At 38.4% G+C, this 18231-nt stretch overlaps 2 protein-coding genes and 1 non-coding gene across 8 annotated transcripts in view; all 3 read right to left on the minus strand.

The window, feature by feature from the left end:
* Nucleotides 1-1467: 1467 nt before the first annotated feature.
* On the minus strand, nucleotides 1468-11523 carry LOC131444550 (solute carrier family 2, facilitated glucose transporter member 1). Of its 2 annotated transcripts, none has more exons than XM_058614993.1 (11): nucleotides 11300-11523; nucleotides 10683-10747; nucleotides 10103-10201; nucleotides 7584-7744; nucleotides 7271-7511; nucleotides 6153-6315; nucleotides 5868-6052; nucleotides 5368-5469; nucleotides 4990-5091; nucleotides 3584-3787; nucleotides 1468-2717 (listed from the first exon to the last, which is right to left on the minus strand). In XM_058614993.1, exons 2-11 carry the CDS (start codon nucleotides 10695-10697, stop codon nucleotides 2538-2540), a joined length of 1452 nt encoding a protein of 483 aa, XP_058470976.1. In that variant the 5' UTR covers nucleotides 10698-10747; nucleotides 11300-11523; the 3' UTR covers nucleotides 1468-2537. The 2 variants fall into 2 exon arrangements, with proteins under 2 accessions (XP_058470976.1, XP_058470975.1); XM_058614992.1 differs by lacking the exon at nucleotides 11300-11523 and adding an exon at nucleotides 11036-11291.
* Nucleotides 8402-8474, minus strand: trnak-uuu (transfer RNA lysine (anticodon UUU)). The gene has a single exon. It is a non-coding gene; the product is annotated as a tRNA-Lys (tRNA).
* Nucleotides 11524-16265: 4742 nt separating the features above from the next.
* Nucleotides 16266-18231, minus strand: part of smoc1 (SPARC related modular calcium binding 1) — a 58677-nt gene continuing 56711 nt past the window's right edge. For all 5 annotated transcript variants that reach the window (XM_058614887.1, XM_058614885.1, XM_058614884.1 and 2 more), the window contains one exon: nucleotides 16266-17604. In XM_058614887.1, coding sequence (XP_058470870.1) covers nucleotides 17565-17604 — 40 coding nt within the window. In that variant the 3' untranslated portion in view covers nucleotides 16266-17564. The remainder of the gene's footprint in view (nucleotides 17605-18231) is intronic.

Below are 18231 nucleotides of genomic sequence, written 5' to 3' on the forward strand. Positions count from 1 at the left end.
GAGCATCAATTAAAAAATACATTTTGGGTATTTTCACAATAACAGTTCAACAGTTAAAATTATAATCGCTACCAATTTTTTATGTGTGTATTTTTAGATATCAAAAAGAGGAAGAGAGAAAAAGAAAGTACTCTGAAATACTGTGAGTATTGGTGTGTAAGGTGCATCTTTGCCTACCATAAAATTAAATAAAAAGGCTGTAAAAGGTTTTTATGTAAAAAAACAAACAAAAAAAACAAAGGAAAAACTGCCTCAAGTGTTCTATATATGTATATATATATATATATATATATATGTGTGTGTAATGAACTGTTTGTTTCTGTTGTGAAAAAAAGGAGCTAAATTTGTTGCAATGTTCTCTATGAAAAAAAAATTGTTTATAAAGGGATCTTGGTTTGCGGTATTTTATTTATACATCTCTAAGAGAGAACACTCCTTTTGAATTATAGTTCAGTCTGCAGTCCAGTAGATGGCACCATTCTCATACGTTTACAGACATAGAAATAATACAAAAAAAAATGTGTTATTGTAATCTGGCTTTGAATAAACATGTACAGTAACTTGAAATTGTTTTACCCCCTGCTGTTTTAAAACCCCGACCCTCTTGTGTCTGAGGTCTCTGCTGTAAGTCACTGTAGATCACATTGGTCACAATATTTATTCACACAGCTGCTGCTGCTGCTGCTGCTGCTGCTTTTCATGGACATGTGCACACAGTTCAGACATACATGAGATTTCACAGAGCAGCCATGGAGAGGAATGCTGCTGCGTGTGCACAGCAGGGAACTCATCTGTCACTGGTGGAGTCAGGAACAGTGTCCTCTGGTAGATTTACGTACACATTTACTGTACAATCCTTTTGGGCTGCAGTTGATTCAACAAGTACTTGTTTGGTCCATAAAGTGTCAAGAAATGTTGAAAAAATGTTCATCAGAAGATTTCAGGTGAACATCATTTTACCTACATGAAGCAAATCTTCCAGTCAAATAAACCTTTACAGTCTTTGTTGTGCGAGAGAAACTTTTATTATCGTTTTACTGCTGGAAAGTTCATCCTTTTGTTTTATAAAATGCTTTATATACAGAAAAATTCAACAAAAAAAATGTAATTGGGCGGACAAACAGATCAGCTTCTTTCTTGTGACTCATCCTCCATGTTTTATTCTTCACTATGACTGCAGTGGCACTTTAATCTGAAATGAAAGCTGATGACTTGGACTTGGATTGGAGCATTGACTGTTTTTAAACTCAGAGGAACTGTATTATTACAATTATAACAAGTGTAGCAAGTAGGGATTGGACAATATATATAAAATTGGCTTTCATCACAATAAAGCAGGGGTGTCAAACATACGGCACGGGGGCCAGAACCGGCCCGGCAGAGGGTCCAATCCGGCCCACAGGATGAATTTATTAAAAATTCAATCTAAACGTAATGTCAAAGACAATATTTTTGTACCTTTATAGATCCAGTGTGATGTGTAAATGGTAAATTTAGGCATGATATTGTTGAAATTGCAGTTGTTACATGTTTTGTAAAAATATCCTTCATTAAATGTAAAACTAAGGAGAAAAAACTAAGGAGTTCTTGTTGTTCATAGGTTATTATGCTATTATTTTACTGGTCTGGCCCACTTGAGATTAAATTGTGCTGTGTTTGGTCCCTGAACAAAAATTTGACAGTTTGACACCCGTGCAATAAAGGGTCTCACAATAAGATGAATGTTGTGAGTTTTCATTATAGGGATAATCATGACTGGGGGAAATAGTTTGTGTATGTGTGAACTTCTTCAAAAATCTTACTGATATAAAGCACATGACGATGGAGTATGGACAGAATGCACCGCCCGTATATGAATCTAAATTTAAAGCATATTTTTGGTGCTCATCATAAAACGGTGTGTTACCATGGCATCGGTGCTAAGTCAAATGTTTGCGAACAAACAGGATATTTGTCCGGGTGTCCAGCGGACGCTCCAATACTCACAAAATTTGATGCACTCGTCAAATCTGATGTTGCTCACAGGACTGTCTTTTGCAAAATAGCTCTACAGCGCCCCCTAGAACACTGCCAAAGTTGCTCCACACCTGACATGCATAAGGGGGAGCAAGGAGCCATCCTCATTGTACAATTATAATATAGTAAATCAAATTTATTTGCTATTTTGCTATTTTATTTTACTTTCAATTGTACATTTTACAAACATAGATTTTAAGTCAAATTGAGGACACAGTCAATTGACTCAAAATAACTTCAAATAGGCAAATAGGCAGAATTGTGTCATTAGTTCTATATATGTAAAAGACTTGAATGCACTTGGACTTCAACATGGATGATTAGAACTCAGATTCTGTTTGTAGAGACTTGATTTAGACTCGGAAATACTCTGAACAGCAGAATCTCTTAGTTAAAACTCAGTTACTTTGTTGCTTTCATATGACTTCCTGTACCATACCATAATGTGAGAAGACTTTTGAGTAGGGTGAACTGGCCCTGAACAGTAAGACTATGATTGGTACTACAGGTGGAAAGAGCGATCAGGTGAAAGTGTTGAATCCAGGCTTATTGTGCAGAAGAATGCTTTCTGCTCCTCTGAACTCCTCTGCGATTTCATCAAATGTGCGACCTTTTGTCTCCGGGAGGCGAATCCAGGTGAAGATGAAGGCGAGCAGAGCCACCATCATGAAGAGGAGGTAGATGTACTCGCCACAGATTTTCTGATCAGGGAGAAACAAACCAAGGCTTTATTTTTTTAACCGTATTTCACAGAACAATCCATTTAATCTATTCATTATCTATTAAACCAGATCCCATTCAAGCACATATATCTACCATAGTGATTTCTAAAGTCTAGGTCAGGTAGAGATTTTTTTTATGGTCCCTAAACTAATTTGCCAAATTTTCTTTTTTAGCTCAGACATAATGTATTTGTTTTAAATAATGTGCTTAAAATGAAGCTGTCGTCTTTTTAAAGGTTAAAAATGATTTTAGGTGGCTGTACATGACTTGCTACATTACGCATAAATTTGCTCTCACAATTTATCTGCATCAGCCATAGAAATATCCATATCCATAGTTATTTATGTGAATGCACATCAGTGTGATTGACAGCTGGTATCATCCAATATGAGCCTGGTTACAAGTGACATTGTGTGGCATCCATTTGTAAAACACCAAGGTCTTTAAAACTTAAGATTATAATGGGTGACGTTGCAATTGATGCTCATATATTCTATTGTACATTCACCACCAACGCATAATGTAAACTGTTTAGAACTAAGGAGAAGAAGAGAATGAAGAAAATGGAGAGAAGGAAGAGCTCTGCCATTTGTTTAAACATTCATTTCCCTGGTTAACAGTAACTGTCCTTGGCGTTTAATCACTGTTATTTAAACCTGTTTTTAAAGGGTTTAGCTGTAGGCTCATACTTAACATTGAACAGATTTATGTATTTCTTTAGTAATCATTACATAACAGCCGTGTCTCTAACGTGTAAGCACAGTGACAAAAGCAAACATGAAATCCATCTCCAAAGTTTCCCCCTGATGAGCAAACTGAATTCAGGCCAGTAATATAAACCTACCAGTAACGGAGGAAACAGCAGAGCCAGAACAAACTTCCCTCCCCAGTTGAGCATGCTGGTGAAGGCCATAGCGATGGGTCTGCCGGGCTGGTCGAACAGCTCGGCTGCGATGAACCAGGAGATGGGACCAGGACCCAGCTCGTAGGCTGAAATCAGACAGAAAACCAGCAGGACCTGCAGACTGCCTAGTCCTGGGGCCAGATGCTGGACAGTGGGAGAGAGACAAGTCAGCCTCAGCAGAATGATTCATGTTGTTGCCTTATTTTCATCAATCACTCTGCCTATCCTTGTGTTCCACAACCAGGAAGTTTACAGTTTAGGTTAAATCATGTTTTTTTTTTTTTCTGTGGCTGATGCCAGAATTTAGAAATAAGTTCAGCTGATACCCGACATACTGGTACAGTAGGATGCCAGAATTGTTTTGGCCTGATATGTTCGGCTTATTTACATTTTATATTAAAAATTAATTACAAAATTGATTAACTTAAATATTCATTGTACATTTACACTGCAGTGCACTCAAAATTGTATGGAAGTCCATTTTTCGCCAGTGTGATGGGAAAAAAGATCCTGTAATTCATTATAATGACTTAGTATCTCAAAATTATGACTTAGTATCTCAATATAATAACTTAGTATCGCAATATAATGACTTAGTATCTCAATATAATGACTTAGTATCTTAAAATAATGACTTAGTATCTCAAAATAATGACTTAGTATAATAAAATAATGACTTAGTTTCTCAAAATAATGACTTAGTATCTCAATATAATGACTTAGCATCTCAAAATAATGACTTAGTATCTCAATATAATGACTTAATATCTAAATATATTGACTTAGTATCTCAATATAATGACTTAGTATCTCAATTGACTTAGTTTCTCAATATATTGACTTAGGCATATAAGTAATAGTAATAATGTAAGAAATGAAATAGGCATATAATAAATAAATACATTTTTGAATTTATTATCAACTTTTGGAAGAAAAAAATAAAGTTTTAGTCCTCTTTGCAGCATTTATCACATTCCCGAGAACTAACATGACAACAACATAACACAATATTCTGTAACTTCACCCTAAAGCTGCTATGATTTCTTTGAGTTCTGTGATTACAGCATGTTAAACATGAACATTTTGATTTATTTGTGATGTCTCTATGACAGTAAACACAAAACTAAACATTAGATGAAATTGTCATGTCAATTTTTGCACCATTTTCTGAATTGTATTTATTAAATATCTACTCAATTAAAGAAGAGAAGTATGACGGATTCATCCAGAATAAACATAATCGTTAGCTACAAACTTTAACAATTTGAGCAAATGGCAGATTTTCTTCAATGGAAAATGTCCTGCTTAAATGAAAGGAGCAGTTGCACAGAATGAAATGATCTTACCACGACAGAATCCACTATGGTCATTAACAAGTTGCACACTGCTATTGAGATGAAACCAGTCAGGAGCAACCTTCTCCTCCCTGCCCTTTCCATCAGGAAGAACTGTAGAGGAAAGAATAACACAGTGGTGACTCTGCTCACATTCACTCTCTGAATTAAATTGCAACACTATCCTGTTGTGGTTTGAGCTGCAAAAGCGTTCACACGTTACAACGCTTTGTCCGTGGGCCAAGAATTTGGTGAAACTTTGTGGTAAAATCAACAAAATATCTTGTGTTTCAAGTAGATTTAAAGTTTATTGATCCATCTCTTGAGGAGCCAAAATAATAATTACATAAATCACATTGTTAGCATTGCACCACCGTTTTTTGTACTTACTGCTACCAAAGTGAAGGTCACGTTGACAGCTCCCACACCTAGAGTCAGGTATTTGGCCTCTTCAAACTTGGCCTGGAACATTTTGGTGGAATAATTGATGATCTGGTTGAAAAGAGCAGAAATGTTTATTAGGTTAGTGAGTTACTGCGTCTTTTCTGGGGTTTCAAGTGACACACTGTCCCTACAATTGACTGACTGTGTCTTTTTCAAACTAGGATAACACATTGTTCTTATTTGTTTTTGTATAAGGCATCTTTGAAATGTGAAACACACACTCTGGCTGCTTTGCTGTTGTAGAAACATGGCATAAAGCAAATAATAAAAGCTTAAATAAAATGCTTATTCAGGCTATAAATACCAAACAGTTTAACCCATGACACACTTACACAATAATTATTGGTAGTACATTCAATCTGCCCATAAACCCTTGATAATCGACTGGACCTTAAAATAATGTTTAACCAGTACAAACTTTGCCTTCTGTGAAACCTACAACTCACCGCGTTGAATCCAGACAGCTGGCTGCCTAAGTTGACGATGAGGACAATGATGATTGGCTGCTTGTAGCTGCGTTTCTTGAAGAACTCGTGGATAGTGACACCGGTGTGAGTGTGTGCGGCCTCTTCCTTCATCTCCTCCAGCTCAGCGAACACCTTCTCTGTTCTGCCCCTCAGCCTCAGCAGAGCTGCAATATTCAAGCTCCAGTTTAATGACTAAATGAAAATACTACATGACAGTTATCTAAAAAGTTAGTGTCGTGAAACTCCAGTGACACTTGTACCCACCAGCCTCTGCCTTGCTCTCCTCCCCCCGGTTGATGAGCAGGTATCGCGGGCTCTCAGGACAGAACGGTAGAACCAGGTACTGTATCAGTGCCGGGATCAAAGACAGAGACAACATCATGGCCCAGTAATGCTCTGTACCAAGCACCGACTCCAGACCAATCACCTGCAGAACACAAGTACATTTAGCTGAAAGGGTTTTTCTAAAAATGAGAAGCAAGCCAATGTTCCAAATCAAACTTTGCCTCCACTTAATATTGACGGCAAACATCCAAAAGAGATCCAGTGATAGAAAACATCCTGTCCTGGCTTTCTTTTGTTTTGATACTAACAGTGAAGCTAAACATTCATTTTATGCATTTTATTGAAAAGATAAGGCTGATTTAATACAAGCCAAAAGGATCAATAATCAACAACATAAAAAAATCCATGACCTAATATTTGGTCCTTACCATTCCCAGTAAGATTATTTACTAAGTCAGTAGATACTAAGTCAATATATTGAGAAACTAAGTCATTATTTTGAGATACTAAGTCAAAATGTTGAGATAAGTCAACATATTGCGATATTAAGTCAATATTTTGAGATACTAAGTCAATATATTGAAATACTAAGTCATTATTTTGAGATACTAAGTCAATATATTGAGATACTAAGTCAATATATCAAGATACTAAGTCAATATATTGAGATACTGTCAATATATTGAGATACTAAGTCATTATTTTTGAGATACTAAGTCAATATATTGAGATACTAAGTCATTATTTGGAGAAACTAAGTCAATATATTGAGATACTAAGTCATTATTTGGAGATACTAAGTCAATATTTTGAGATACTAGGTCAGTATATTGAGATAGAAAGGGTTTTTCTAAAAATGAGAATCAAACCAATGTTCCAAATCAAACTTTGCCTGCCCTCGATATTGACGGTAAACATCCAAAAGAGATCCAGTGATAGAAAACATCCTTTCCTGGCTTTCTTTTGTTTTGATACTAACAGTGAAGCTAAACATTCATAGTGCATTTTTTTGAAAAGATAAGGCGGATTTAATACAAGCATAAAGGATCTATAATCCACAACATTAAAAAATCCATGAACTAATATTTGGTCCTTACCATTCCCAGTAAGATTCCCGTGGCGAAGGACACCTGGTTGAGCGTAGCAAAGGCGCCTCTCAGGTTGGTGGGAGACACCTCCTGGATGTAGAGTGGATTCAGGCTCATCACTAACCCACAGAACAGGCCAAACACTAAACGTCCCAGGATGAGCACTTCAAACGACTCACTGGCTTTAGACGCAAACATCAGACCAGCCCCCACCACTGAGAGACAGTTCACTATCAGGATGGAGTTCCGTCTGGAGGGAGAGAAAGAAAAAGATAAAAAAAATATGGAAATGACTGAAACCATAGCCCCCCCCATTACTTACCTTCCGTAAGAATCTGCTACATATTTGACTCCCAGTGAACCGAGCAAGGCCCCAAAGTCCTTAATGCTGACCGACAGCGACCACAGCAGAGTCAGACTGTGATCTGGAATCGACTGGTTGTGTCTGGCTCTCCAGGTGTGATTAAAGAACTCTTCAATGATCTGACCAATAAATGTTAATAAAAGAAAAGATGATTCATTAGATTTAGGACAAATAGTGCTGGAAATCTTTGAAAACAAAAACATCACAAAAGGAAAAAGATGAACGTCTGCCTTAAAAGGTTTGTCCAGACGAAAAATCAAAACTGCTGCTTGGCAGAGTAGAGCGGAGCCTGGAGCTGAGCCCAGGAGTTTCAGCACATCGTTATATTTACTCAGTGTTTTATTGAGACGGTGAGATATTTGTGTCGCGATCAGCAGGTTTTCCAGCAGTTCTCTCCACCTGAATCATATCTTGTCAAGTAATTGTCTCTATGTGGATGATTCTATAATTTATTTGTGTTGTACGGAAACAAAAACCAACGACATTCAACCAGCTCAGAGGTTATTGGAAATACTTATATGTAAAATAAATATCTCATGGTCCATCTTTAAAAAAGAACAAGACAAAGGTGATATATTACTTGGTACTTTAACCCACGGAGTGGGAGTGCCTGTCTGTTTGTTTGTTTGTGTTTCCGCACTTGCATTTGCCAATATGACCAGCAGAGGCTGCCAGAGGCTTGTTTGACCTGCCTTCAAGATGACTGCAGCACATAATATTGTGAAGGGGGGACATGAGTTCCAGCAGGAAGGTCTTTTGGCTTTAAAGATCAGCTTCACCTGAACAGGGACTTGAACCCTGGACCCTCAGATTAAAAGTCTGATGCTCTACCAACTGAGCTATCCAGGCTTCGAAGGGTGCTTTTCATGGACGCAAAATTCACCCGGTGGACAAATTCTACAGAGGACAATTGGTGACAGAAGCCTCATCTATCATCTATCATCATCTAACATCTATCTAAGAGTTTTAGACTGGAGAAACCATCACTCAACAGAGGAGGTGGACTAAGACACCAATGATCAGCCACCTCCAATGCGGTCCTGAGCTCTCTTCCAAAAAGAATCAACACGCAAACGCATAACAACAGTCTGAGTCTGACACTAAGGTGATCCACGTTGCATAAATATAATACTTGATTGAGCAGCTTAACATAGGTGAGATTCAACAATCTGTTTTTTCATGTACATTTTCAATTTGTGCATTAAATACACATTAAATCTTGAAATCTATCTTGAAATATCACATATTGACAAAAGGTAAATGTGCATAATTGCAAATGGACACAGATTCAACGGAATAAAGGATGACGTTTTGAATTCTGATTTACATTTCACAGGCAGAAATTGTAAAGATGTGTGCATTTGTGTGGACTGATGAGAAGACCACATCTTTTCTCAAATTGCTTTTTGATCACATTGGTGGTTGTTTTGGCGTTTTCTTTTTTTATAAATCATCAAATTGCACTTTCTCATCCTTCTGTGGTGACCCTCACATTTCCACCATCTACTGCTTATCTTGGTGAACTACTCCTAGTATTCATTTAACGGCAGTTTATGAAAACGTGCATTGTCTTTTACCAAAACTGTCAAAATGTTGTCAGAAATTGCAAGAAAAACTAGGACTGCTGGGGATTAGGTAAATTGGACACTCTAAATTGACCATAGGAGTGAGTGTGAGAGTGAATGGTTGTTTGTCTCTATCTGTGTGTGGCCCTGCGATGGACTGGCGAACTGTCCAGGGTGTACCCCGCCTATCGCCCGATGTAGCTGAGATTGGCACAGCACCCCCCGCGACCCTCTGGCAGAGGATAAAGCGGTAGATGATGACTGACTGACTAGGACTGCACGCAGTCATGATAGGGCCCTTGGGAGTACAGCAGTTTCATGACCTCACTTTTAATTCCACAAAACCTTTTGCGGAATTATGTAGGGTGCAAATCGCCAAAATGGATGCCAAGATTGAGTTGAGGCCACAGTTACAGTGTTTCTTTTTTTTTGTTTGTCTTGGTCTGTAACATCTACCCACCAAGTTTCAGGAAATTCAGTGGAATTCAATGAATTCCGAAGTTAAAGGGCACTTCCTGTTTCGTGGCAGAGGGTTGCTGTGGCCACGAAGTTTTGAATACACAAAACCTCTCGACAACTTTTCACCTTTAAAGTGTCTGGTACAAATTGGCGTGTTTTTTATGTCGTTACGACAAACGCGCTCGGGCGAGTTCGATCATGTAGGGTAAAAATCGCCAAAATGGATGCCAAGATTCCAAATGGCCCACTTCCTGTTGAGTTGAGGTCATGGTTACCGTCGACTTTTTTGTCCAAGCTAATGTCGTGTAGGGCTGCAACTAAGGATCGTTTTCATGATTTTCTCGATTAATGGAGTAATCGTTTGGTCCATAAAATGTCAGTTTTTCTCAGGCCTGGAAATGATGATGTTCTTGTTCATGTTTTTGTCTTTCAGCTCCCGCGTGACATGCGTACCTTGGCTGGAGCGTTGACGTTGCCGGTGTGGTAGCCGATCTGCAGTGAGCCCAGCACCGCAGCCAGGATGGAGGTGAGGAGTGTGGCTGTCAGATGGCTCTGTGTCGAGGTCAGTGGCATTATTTATTAATTACACCTCACAGGAAACCACGTATGGTAAAATAAATGAATGAGTGGCTACAAGAAAGTTTTTGATGACCTGTTTATACCTTTTTTTTTTTTTTTATTAAATACTGTATATAACTGCATTGCAGTACGGATATAAAATATAGATTACATAAACAGACCATGAGTGTTTCTCAAATGACTGGTTACTGAAGTTAATACATTTTTATGTTATATCTAATCACGAAAAAGTAATATTTTATCAGATGGAGGGGGAAAAGAATATCAGTCGACTTTAGCTACAATGCATAAATATTTAGCTTAAACCTTAACTCATGGTTATTTGTAAGGGTCAAAGGAACGGGAACCGCAGTATTTTCACACACAGGCAAGATGTCCAGAATCTTAATGACCACAAGTGAGTGTAAATGCTCTTTGTGTCACCGTGTAGAAAATGAGCTAAAACAAAACAAACCTCCTGGCTCGCCATTTGTGTGGATGAGACCCTCGGGGTGCACACGCATTTATTTCCTGGTGACTCTGAAAATAATAAATCAAAACAGAGATGATGGCAGAATTAGAGCGACGCACAATAACTGTATAGCACTATGACGACAGATATACTGTGCATGTGATGATACGGCAAGGAGATATCATATCATGGACCTTTTAGTTAGTTATTATTAGTTTTTTAAATACAAATATGGATTTAATATTTGAAAATTTGACAGCATAAAAAAACTGAATGCTGTTGAATCCAAACAGAAAATGCAAGACAGGTAATATGTAGATTTTGAGAATTTATAAGTCACTACACAACATACTTACCTGTGTTTTGCACTAAAGCAGAAGTGTATCCAAAATGTCGATGAAAAACTTAAAAATAAAGTAAATAAAATACAGATATCCAGTTGGTTGTTGCTCTGAGGAGGAAAACTGCATCAAAAACACACTTGTGTGCTTCAAACACTGGATTAACATTAAGGTTTAGATTAAAATTCAAAACATTTCATTCAATATCAAGTAGTTGTCCTGTAACACCTGTTCTTCATTGTAAGGTCTATATCTCTACATATGTAGTCAAGTTCTCACCAGTGTCTCTGAGCCTCTGTTGAGCCGTGCGAACGCCTGAATTTCAGATACTGTATGAGTGTGTACAACATGCATACACACACACACACACACACACACAGTCATGATGAAGTCTCACCCAGCTGGTGAATTTGGGGCAGGCCCGTCAGAATGGCAGCGACTTGCAGGCCTCCGCTTGTTCTCATGGACCAGCTGATGGACGTCCTCAAGTTCTCACCGACCCATGATCGGTGCTCCAGTTACGTTTGAACATCGAGTCAACTTTGATCTGAATATTAAATTACACCAATGATTCCACAGCTGAATGAAGATGCTCCGCCATTTTGAGCGCTGCAAAGGCGTTTTGCCAGTAACATAGTTGTGTTTTCTGTGTGTGTGTGTGTGTGTGTGTGTGCGTGTGGGGGCTGTGATGATTAAAAAGCCTGGCGTTCGACCTCGAAGTATCCTTCTAGGAGCAAAGAACAAACGCTAAACTGCATCCGTATGTTTTGTGTGCTTCATCTAAATGTGGGCTCTGTCAAGCAGTACTGTCAGACCTGACTGGGGGAGCGTATGTGTGTATACAGCAGCAGCACGGGAGGGGACAGAGACAAGAAGTGTGAACGGCCGCATTTCTGAGCAGTAGAATTCACTTCTGAAACCTTTCTTTGTGTTTTCATTTACACTTACAACTTGTTTGCAGCCGTTCCACCGAACTATTTTAATGTTGTGTGGCGCTGATAGACTTTTTTGTGTGAACTAATTTGACGACGACAGACATTTGTAGATTTTTAAATGTTAAAAATCTACAAAAAAAATGCTCAGATGAACCTCTGGTACATTAGAGCACAAAAATACTTAAAATAGTTTGTTGTCATTGGGTGATAAAATGCATTGTCCACCTGCGAGCTCTGATCTTGCAGCTGAGTCCTCAATTAGCATGCGGGCACGTCTGTCTAGAATGTGACCTTTGACCCCTGGCCTCCTGGCAGGTGACCCCATGACCCTGAGCTCCGGCTGCCGGGCAGGTGCTGGTGTGCAGTTGCAGTGTACACCAGCATCATCCCCCCACAGCTAATGTGTAGCTATCACACAGTCCTCTCTAATTACCTGTAATGGTGTTGGATCTGCTTCTAAGTGTTTCAATGCACACACATGTTTTATTTTTTTTATTTACTTTTTTTTTTACTGAGCGACCTCTACACAGACCCATGTGATCCATGTTAATTGTTGTGATTTTTTTGTGCTAAAACAAGTGGTGATTGTCAGTGGAGCTGATTCCAAAAGACCTTGTATTTAACACATTTGATTTATTATTTAATTAACTGACAATGTAAATAATTTAGAGGCTCTTCAGCTATGAAAATGAATGTAGAAACAACATGTACATATAAAAGACTTATTTTGAGGCTATAAAAACTACGGGTTTTATGTACAGTATTTTCTATAGTAAATTATTATATGGGTTGTATAATGAATTAGGTTGTATATACATCTTTTGCCCATAAACCCTCCTAAATGTTACACACTAGACCATTAAACCACATCTTGTATCACTTGCACTGCCCACACGTCACTTTCAGAACACAAATTCCACTCTTCACCTATGAAAGCCCCTTTGCCTCTACCCACCTACCCTTCAACAAAGGAGAAAACACACTCTCACACACACACACACACACACACATACATCCCTAAGCAGCTGCGTCATTATAAAACTCTTTTGAACTTCACACTGGAAGTCAAAAGCCACATGTGTCAGTACAAGACAGATGTACTGCAGCTGCCTTGGCTCCAGTTCCATCTGTGATACAAACCCCCCCCCCCCCCCCCCCCTCCTCCCCTCCCCCCCTGCAGCCTCACCCTCCTCCTCTTCCCATCATGCACCGACAACATCCACAACTTTGAAGTCTCATCACTAAATCAGAGCATTTCTCACTGCGCATATATCCACAGGCCACACCGTGTTCCTCCTCTGTAACGTCGCTTATTTATAGAGCGAGTCCCCGCTTAGTCCGCCTTTAGTGATTCATTACGGTATGTTCAAACAATGCTGCCGACTCGTGTCAACTTTCAAATCAAGGAAAGTAAAGTCAACAAAAGTACAACTCATAAAGTTTCGTTAGAAACGTTCATTAATGTCAGGTCATGAGAGTTGATTGGCTCAGCTTACGCTGTGTCATATCCGTGTGTGAACCTACAACCTGCAGTGAACCATCTTCACCTTTAGGGGTCAGCATTGAGACCTTTTCTCCCATCACATTCCTCGGTGCTTTCTCATCTGCTCACAGCACCGACAGGTCCAAACTGTCCGGATCAGTTGTTGCTTCTGTTGTTGTTCACTGGTTTCACTGCACCACATTTAAGGGAAGTGATGAGGAGAAATATTTAGAAGTGACAAAACTAGACAAAGACATTTAAGGCAAAGAAAAATGATCAGAAATTTCTCTCTTTCTGAAGTCAAAATGAGCAGATGCTTGGAAATACACTTTAGTGGCTCTTTTGTGGTGCATTCCATTTACGTCGAAGGTCAGAAGATTGGTATTCTGTTATTCTGACCAGTAGTTAACAACAAAGACTACTATGACAACAGTGCAACAGACTTAATATGATACTAATATGAGAGAAAGGCAATAATCTTAGGCATTGATGGGGTAGTCTCGACTAGAAGGCATTATAATTCCTTGTATGCAACTAACGATTATTTTCATCATCGATTAATCTGTCGATTGTTTTCTCGATAAATCGATTAATCGTTTGGTCCATAAAATCTTTAAAAAATGTTGATCGTGTTCGTCAAACCTGGAAATGATGATGTTCTCAAGTGTCTTGTTTTGTCCACAAACCAAAATGATTCACTTTTAAATAAGTGACATTAAATACTTAAATACTCACATTTAAGAAGCTTAAACAATCGGAAATCTTGTTTTAATCATGAAAAAAAGCTTCAAACCGATTAATCGATTAACAAAATAGTTGTCGATTCATTTAGTAATCGATGAATTGTTTCAGCTCTACTTGAAACAGCTAAATGATAGCCTTGTTCATGATTTAGGTGATTTTTTTTTTGGTAATGCTGTGTCATTAGATCAAATAGCTGAGAAATTGAACGTACGTTGAAGAAGCGGTTTCAGTTTTCGTCACGGTGCCAAAAAGCTGCCCCTGAGTCCACACATTTTCAAAAACATCAGTCCGTTTCACCCAATGACAACACATGTCAGCGTTTTTTGTTTTTCCAGCACATCTATAATTTCATCAGCTATGATTAAGAAACAAATGTCCAAACATCTTGAAATGGTCTGGATGAGCAGTGGAAACGTTGCTGGTGAGGAGCAGGATCATCTTGGCTTCCTCGCTGTCAGACTGACAGTCATCTGTAAACCTCCATCACTATACATCCCCCTGGTGATTAGCTGTGATTACTGGACTGTTAGGTTTCTGTTAGTGCTTGCATGTGATGTGCAGCTCTGCAGCATCTGGAAGCACTTCAGCAGACACACACACACACACAGTCTTGTGTTCAAACTCAAAGAGACACTCAAGAGTCTGCACGGTCTTCTCAGAAAGATGAGTTTTCTTTTCTCTTTCTTGGCACGAGTGTCCAGTCCGAATTAGACTAGAAGTGGATTTTTTTTTGGTTGTAGTGGATTAAGTGATGGATACAGCATACAGTCTCTATGGTGTCTAGTGGTGATGACAGGAATCATAAAATACAAGCCAAATAAAAAAAACAAATTGAAATCTGCTCTGAGCTGATAATATAAAGTCTGCTCTAAACATCAGCTACTGTAGCAAAATGTTGACGTGAAGCCGATTAGTCAGAATGGCACACCCGCAATGTGACCCACATTTCACTGTAGAAAAAAAACAAAGTACATATTTACAACAGGAGCCATGTTTTTGTCACGTGTTCATCAGCCATCGCAGTGACTCTTGGGAATTTAATAAGAAAAACGTACACAACTCAAAACAGACATTCAAACCACATCAGTAGCTCACAGTTCTTCCCCACCATACAATCCTGTCCCAATCCTTCCCAAATGTGAATACATTTGATTTTTTTCACATACCAAAACTTGTTGATCAGGTGTTTTTTCCTCCCTGCTCAGTCACTGACTCTTACATAAGGTGGCGAAGCTCCACGTATGCGTTGAGCGTTTCGCAGAGCACGACTGACATCAGCTGCTGGAGGACACACACCGAGTGTGTTTACACACAACATGACGGCACTCATTTTTACAACGCGGACTCAAATATTTATTTGAAGGACTGGCATTTGTCAATGCCACCGTGTTGTTTACATCCACAGGGATAAACGTGAGCATGACAGTGACAATGAGCAGATATTAATGGGATAAACATCTTATATTTAAATATAAGATAGAAGGTTCTTTTATATTACAATAATATGAAGTGTATTTTAAACATTTGTCTTGACTGTGTTCTGTTAGGGGAAAAATAAACCCGGCGACTGTGCAGAGATGAACTTTTGATCACTGCTCATAAAAATGAATAGCATATGGAGGTTATGATTAATATGCTGCAAACAGGGGCGTTTAGAGGCTTTTTTTGGGCGTCCCCAAGCAAAAGGGACTGGGGCAAATCTGAACGTCCTCCCCTCAAACATTGGCATATCTAAATTATTCAACATATTCTTAATTCTTCTCTTGTCTTCGCATGATTCGTAGTTCAAACTTTACTATTTTAATTGCTTTGAGTGTTAACAACCTCCTTCTTAAACATTTAATATTTCCTGTTTTCTTTGCCCCATATCACAAACGAATAATAAGAACAGATAACATCATTTTTAGGTTTCGGGAAACACCGATCAACATTTTCTGACATGTAAGCAATGACTCCATTGAATTGAGAAAATAAACGACAGGTTAATGAACATAACTGTTAGTTGCAGTGGTAATTACTATTCGCTTAGTGGGGTGTGAGAAAAGTAGCCACGGTGATAAGTTACACAACACAGTGTGCAGGATATGTGTAAACCAATGGTTTATTCGTGGTGGTTTGACCTTAAAGCTGTAGTTAGATAGTTTTCATTCACCTCTTTTGTTTAGTTTCAGAGCGCTTATCAAAATCATACAGACACACCAAAACAGAGCAAAAAGGAAACAGTATTTCCTCAGCGTGGTTAGGTGTTAGCAAGCTTCTGCTAACATGCTAACCATCATACAGACACATAAGGCAATAATATTTCAGGGTTGTCCTTAGTTTTGAAGTCTCTAAAGCTGTAAGCGGCTTTAGTTTGTGTATATAAAGCCACTGCTGGGTGTTTCAGTGTAAGTCTATATGATTATACAGTTAGCAGTGTGTATCTACTGTACCAGTATTGTGAGTGGAAGAATGGACGTGACGGTAAAATGACTCTAATACCTGCTTTACGCGTTTCACAATTCTCACAATCAGTTACTATATGTTTTTTTGAAAGATATGTTCTTACTAAACTTACAAAAAAAAAAGTTTATTAGTACAAACTTTGTAGACAAAAAAAAAAAGGTCAAGGAATCTTGTGCAGGAAAACCACAAAGTACATACATCATAATGGTCTTGCCTTGGTTTTTTGGGTTGCACAAAAAAAAGTAAGCTAGTAAAGTAACCACATATTCACAGCTAGCTTTGCCCAACACAAAAAACACACATAAGACAGATTTTCTTCACAAGAATGTGATTGTTGAGTCAAATGTGTTGCATGCAACAGTGCAAGGGGGGCTTCACACAGCGAATTCTGGGCTGATCATTTAGACTCTGCGATCACAGTTTAATTCTAATGTTCACATAGAAATGACACAATTCATTTGAACTCGTCTACACCATCACCGTTCTTCCTTTAGGAGTTTGAAATGTGTATCGAGCGACATTTAGACAGAAAGAGATTGAATGGGAGTTTGATTTTAGTGGCCCAACACTACCTGTGTATACGTTTAAATGTATAGCCACTAAACATGGCAGACAGAACACATGGGAGAAATGAAGTAACATGAACCCGCTCGCTCTTCCAGTGGTGAGCTGCTCATGTAATCTCTTTACAAATATATTCTTATCTAGAACCTTTTCAGTCACTTCAGAAAAAAAACCCCACATACAAACAGGTACAATTTCAAACATAGGGAGGCGAAAGTGCAAATATTTTGGCGCCACTTCGTTTTTTTTTCTGTCCCTTTTTTTTCTTAAAAAAAACCAACATCTTAGGAACGTCTTAATTTTTCTGCTCCATCTTTCTCTTTCCTGTCAGCAAGCGTACAGATGCTTTCCCTCTGTGCCCTCTGCTCTCATCTCAGCTTCTGGATCCTTCTCTTCTCATACCAGACGACCTACTGGGAACGGAAAGACAGGAGAGGGAAGAAAGGGAAAGGAAAAAGAATAGAAAATGTGTTCACTTGTCAGTTTTGGTATGCAGGCTGCAGATGTGCTGCTGTTCCAACACAAGCCAATCTGGCCCGGGTGGACTAGCACACACATTAGATAATGCTTTTAACATTTACAAACTACCGACAGTGATGGATGACATGAGATTACAAACAGAGTCAATGCAATAATCAATTAATCTGCCTTGAGTAATCTTTTGGTCCATAAAATGTCGAAATGATGTTCTCAAATGCCTTGTTTTGTCCACAAGCCAAACATTTTATGATTTCTTTGTTTTATGGAGCAAAGAAACCAGAAAATATTCACATAACAATTCATTTAGTAATCAATTTATAATGAATTGATCGAGTAATTGTTTCATCGATTCATCGGGCTGAGTGGGTTTTTGTTTTTTAAAAAGAGATAAAACAATCTCTCTGATTTTTCAGCTTCTTTATTGGGAATCATTTGTTTGTTATTTGCACCATATGACAAATAAATCATTAAAACTGAATCATTTTGGTTTGTGGACAAAACAAGACACATGGGAACAACATCATTTTGAGGTTGGGGAAACACTGATCAACATTTTCCAA

Source organism: Solea solea, chromosome 18 (assembly GCF_958295425.1).
Source record: "Solea solea chromosome 18, fSolSol10.1, whole genome shotgun sequence".
NCBI lineage: Eukaryota > Metazoa > Chordata > Actinopteri > Pleuronectiformes > Soleidae > Solea > Solea solea.